The sequence below is a fragment of the Pseudoliparis swirei genome, chromosome 12 (assembly GCF_029220125.1).
Source record: "Pseudoliparis swirei isolate HS2019 ecotype Mariana Trench chromosome 12, NWPU_hadal_v1, whole genome shotgun sequence".
Classification (NCBI taxonomy): domain Eukaryota; kingdom Metazoa; phylum Chordata; class Actinopteri; order Perciformes; family Liparidae; genus Pseudoliparis; species Pseudoliparis swirei.
The window spans coordinates 4,221,971-4,226,970 of NC_079399.1; the positions used below are offsets into that span (position 1 = coordinate 4,221,971).

A 5,000-nucleotide genomic window follows, 5' to 3' on the forward strand; every position below is an offset into this window, starting at 1 on the left:
TCTCACCGGGGCCACCGAGTCTCACCGGGGGGCCACCGAGTCTCACCGGGGCCACCGAGTCTCACCGGGGGCACAGAGTCTCACCGGGGGCACAGAGTCTCACGGTCACTGAGTCTCACTGGGCCACTGAGTCTCACTGGGGCCACGAGTCTCACTGGGGCACAGAGTCTCACTGGGGCCACCGAGTCTCACTGGGCCACTGAGTCTCACTGGGCCACCGAGTCTCACCGGGTCACTGAGTCTCACTGGGGCCACTGAGTCTCACTGGGCCACGAGTCTCACTGGGTCACCGAGTCTCACCGGGGCCACCGAGTCTCACCGGGGTCACCGAGTCTCACCGGGGGCCACCGAGTCTCACTGGGCCACGAGTCTCACTGGGCCACCGAGTCTCACCGGGGCCACCGAGTCTCACCGGGGCCACCGAGTCTCACCGGGGGGCCACCGAGTCTCACCGGGGGCACAGAGTCTCACCGGGGGACCACCGAGTCTCACCGGGGGCCACCGAGTCTCACCGGGGCCACCGAGTCTCACCGGAGCCACCCAGACTCACCGGGGGCCACCGAGTCTCACCGGGGGGCTTCGAGCCTCACCGGGGTGGGGGGCCGGCGGGTTTATGAGGTCCCGGATGTCGGGGCCCTTCTGTGTTTTGGACCGGCGCCTGTTTGCCGTCCGGGATCTGAACCACGAGGCGGATCGGGTCCCGTTGATCATTTTCATGGCGCCTCCATCAGCTGACGGTGTTATTGGCTCCGCCTGTCACAGCGCCGCCGGCAGGACGTCATCACATGACGGTCCGCCGGACCTTTAGCCATCGCACTTTATGGGGTTCTGTTTAATATATTTTCACAGCTGCTGTCTGGTTTTAGTGTGTGTGTGTGTGTGTGTGTGTGTGTGTGTGTGTGTGTGTGTGTGTGTGTGTGTGTGTGTGTGTGTGTGTGTGTGTGTGTGTGTGTGTGTGTGTGTGTGTGCGCTTCTTCTTTTTCTATTTTACTTTTTTCTTCTATTTACTGATTCATGTCGGGTGTATCGAGGATTTCATGCGGTTGTAAATTATTTCAATTGATTGTATTTTAGTTTTCTGGGGGGGGGGGGGGTTGCTGCCCCCTGCTGGGAGAAACCAAGCGGCGCCAGTGTTTATTTGCGGAGCACATTCCAACAACAAGGTGCTTCACATAAAACATTTAAAGGCATCAAAACGCCAAAGAAAAGAAGATTTAAAAACAATTAAGAACATCCATTAAAAAAACAGTCAAAAAGCAAGAAATAGAATAAAAGTCGCGGCGCGGTTAAATAAATAAAATGCAATAGACGGAAAAGTCTGGTGAACAGAAAGCTTTGGTTCGACCTTGTAGGGGTCTCAGAGGTCGTAGAGGCGGTAGAGGTCGTGGGGGTCGTAGAGGTCGCTGTTGACTGTCTCCTCCACACAGGCTCAACCAAAGAGGAGATGGCAGATTCCTCGCAGACTCCCGACGGCGCCGAGCTCAGCCTGAGGCCGCAGGGCAGGAAGTCCATCGGTGAGTCACACAGAGCTCCACCTGGGGGGGGGGGGCGTGACCTCCGGTTCAATGGGCAGCAGATCCCTCACTATGTGGGCTCAGGGGGGGTCATGCTCGAGGTGTGATGGAGGAAACTGACCCCAGATCCAGACTTATTTAATATTCTATATAACTTACATCTTTCAATTGATTCAATGCTCTTCGTTTCAGGAGAGGTGGAGGCAGAGAGTGAGGATGAAGATGACGATGATGACGACTGTAAGAAGGGCTCGATGGACGAGGTGTGTATTGTGAAAGTGACACTCAAGGCAGGCGGTTCAAATCCGGGTGAGATGGCGCTGCTCAGTGGGCGGAGGCTTCCCTCTAGTGGACATATTAGGGAAGTGCACCTTTTATTTTAATGTGTTGAATTACATTACATTACATGTCATTTAGCAGACGCTTTTATCCAAAGCGACTTACAATAAGTGCATTTCAACCTAGAGTACAAACTAAGAACAACAAGAATACAGAGAATCAAAGAGGCTCAAAGCTCTCAGGTTTAATCAGCATGAAAATCAAAATTAGTAAAGCCCACAATCTCCTCAGCAGCGACGGGAATGTAGCAAAATAAACAAACAAAACAACAACAAAACAAAAACAAACTTCAGGGACGGGATGAAGGAACGAGGAGGTCATCTTGTCTTTTCAAGAGGACTAAAAGGAAGAATCTTATTGTGTGTGTGTGTGTGTGTGTGTGTGTGTGTGTGTGTGTGTGTGTGTGTGTGTGTGTGTGTGTGTGTGTGTGTGTGTGTGTGTGTGTGTGTGTGTGTGTGTGTGTGTGTGTGTGTGTGTGTGTGTGTGTGTGTGTGTGTGTGTATCTCCTACAGGGCACAGCGGGCAGCGAGGCGTTTGCCACGGAGGAAATGTCCAACCTGGTGACGTACATCCAGCCCGTCAAGTTCAACAGCTTCGAGGCCTCGAAAAGTAAATAACTTAAATATCTCCGTTGGTAGCGTGTGTGTGTGTGTGTGTGTGTGTGTGTGTGTGTGTGTGTGTGTGTGTGTGTGTGTGTGTGTGTGTGTGTGTGTGTGTGTGTTTTATATGGTTTTGATGACCTCTCTGCCCCCAGAGATCAACCGGAGTTACCAGATGTCGTCCTTCGTGGAGACCAAAGCGCTGGAGCAGCTCACCAAGTGTCCCGTGGAGTTCGTGGAGTATCCTGTCATATTAAAATACATATTAATACACACACGTCTCAATACACGCACAGCTTCTACATTGTTCTCCTACGGAAAATAAACAAATTTATAAAATGATAATAAATGAAGGGGTGGGATGAAAGTGTCAAAAAACATCAAACATTTATTTGCCATCTGTTTATTACGATGACAGGGTGAACATTTAAAATGAATTAAAGTATTAATGAATCAAATAAACACACCTCCCCTCTCTACAGCTCGGCCCTGATTGGTCGACACATTTGTGAGTTCCTTCGGTCTCGTTACATCATCCGAGCCGAACTCTCTCTCTCTCTCTCTCTCTGTCTCTCTCTCTCTGTCTCTCTCTCGCTAAGCTCTCTCTGTATTTATCTCTCTATGGTCTCTCTCTCTCTCTCTCTTTCTGTCTGTCTCTCTATGTTTTCTCTCTCTATGCTCTTCCTCTCTCTCTCTGCTCTCGCTTCCTCTCTCTCTATGCTATCTCTTTCTATGCTCTCTCTCTCTCTTTAGCTCTCTCTATGCTTTCTCTTTCTATTCTCTCTCTCTCGATGCCATGAAAAGCGCTATAAATATGTAATTTATTATTATTTGTATTATTATTGTTTTGTTAATAGACCACTGATGAGATGAATGAACATTAAGCCCACAACTTTCTTTTCCTCTGCATTCTCAAAGAGGCGGGGGGGGGGGGGGGGGTAGTAATGAATAGGAGAGTTAATTAAATAAAGCGTTAGTAATTATAGTTTTAACGTCGTAAAAATAAATAAAAGATGGAACAAATGTATTCGAGTCGGGTCTTTTTCCTCCTCCTCTGCTCTGATTGGCCGGCGGCTTGTTGCCCTTAGCGCGGTGCGTTCAGGTACAACAAGCTGCAGCTGAGCAGGATCTACCCCAAAGGCACCCGGGTGGACTCCTCCAACTACAACCCGCAGCTCTTCTGGAACGCCGGCTGCCAGCTGGTGGCGCTCAACTTCCAGACCATCGGTGAGCCGAGCCCCGCCCCCCCCGCCCGGCGGAGGAGGAGGAGCACGCGTGTTTACAGGTGTGTGTGTGTGTGTGTGTGTGTGTGTGTGTGTGTGTGTGTCTCCTCAGACCTGTCCATGCAGCTGAACCTCGGCATGTACGAGTACAACGGGAAGTGCGGCTTCAGACTGAAACCGGAGTTCATGAGGCGGCCGGACAAACACTTTGACCCCTTCACCGAGAGCACGGTGGACGGCATCGTGGCCAACACGCTGTCCGTCAAGGTGGGGTGGGGGGAGTGTGTGTGTGCGTGTGTGAGTGAAAGTGAGTGTGTGTGTGTGTGATAGTGTGTGGGTGTGAGAGTGTATGTGTGTGTGTGGGGGGGGGGGGGGAGTGTCTGTGAGAGTGTGTGGGCGTGTGGGTGTGAGAGTGAGAGTGAGCGAGTGTGTGAGTGAGTGTGTGTGAGTGAAAATGAGTGTGTGTGTGTGATAGTGTGTGTGTATGAGAGTGTGAGTGTGTGTGTGTGTGTCTGTGTGAGTGTGGCTGTGTGTGTATGTGAGAGTGAGTGTGTATGTATGTGTCCGTGTGAGTGTGTGAGTGAGTGAGTGTGTGAGTGTGTGTCTCTCTACCTTTCTCTTCATCTCTCTCTTTATGTGCTCTCTGTATTTCTCTCTCTCTCTCTGTGTATAATCCTTATTCTCTCTCTCTCTCTGTATATAATCCTTATTCTCTCTCTCTCTCTCTCTGTGTATAATCCTTATTCTCTCTCTCTCTGTATATAATCCTTATTCTCTCTCTCTCTGTATATAATCCTTATTCTCTCTCTCTCTCTGTATATAATCCTTATTCTCTCTCTCTCTCTCTGTATATAATCCTTATTCTCTCTCTCTCTCTCACTCTCTGTATATAATCCTTATTCCCTCTCTCTCTCTCTCTGTATATAATCCTTATTCACTCTCTCTCTCTCTCTCCCTCCCTCCCCTCCAGATCATTTCGGGCCAGTTCCTCTCCGATAAGAAGGTGGGGACGTACGTGGAGATCGACATGTTCGGCCTCCCGGTGGACACCAAGAGGAAAGCCTTCAAGACCAGGACGTCTCCCAGCAACGCCATCAACCCCGTGTGGGAGGAGGAGGCCATCGTCTTCAAGAAGGTCAGGCTGCGATCTCATTGGCTGACACCTGAGCCGGAATCAAATACACGAGCATCAGATGCATCATATTTACATAAAAAGGTCATTTTGATATAAACAACCGTTCAAAAGTTTCTAATTTCCTTATTTTTCAAAGCACAAAATCTTTACTCCTAAACTTAACATCAACTTAATATTCATAATAATTCAT

At 49.6% G+C, this 5,000-nt stretch overlaps 1 protein-coding gene across 1 annotated transcript in view; it reads left to right on the plus strand.

The window, feature by feature from the left end:
* Positions 1–5,000, plus strand: part of LOC130202605 (1-phosphatidylinositol 4,5-bisphosphate phosphodiesterase beta-1) — a 120,341-nt gene that overhangs the window by 83,541 nt on the left and 31,800 nt on the right. Inside the window, exons 15-21 of the mRNA XM_056428280.1 lie at positions 1,428–1,514; positions 1,707–1,777; positions 2,366–2,462; positions 2,608–2,692; positions 3,555–3,679; positions 3,788–3,942; positions 4,646–4,810. Coding sequence (XP_056284255.1) covers positions 1,428–1,514; positions 1,707–1,777; positions 2,366–2,462; positions 2,608–2,692; positions 3,555–3,679; positions 3,788–3,942; positions 4,646–4,810 — 785 coding nt within the window. The remainder of the gene's footprint in view (positions 1–1,427; positions 1,515–1,706; positions 1,778–2,365; positions 2,463–2,607; positions 2,693–3,554; positions 3,680–3,787; positions 3,943–4,645; positions 4,811–5,000) is intronic.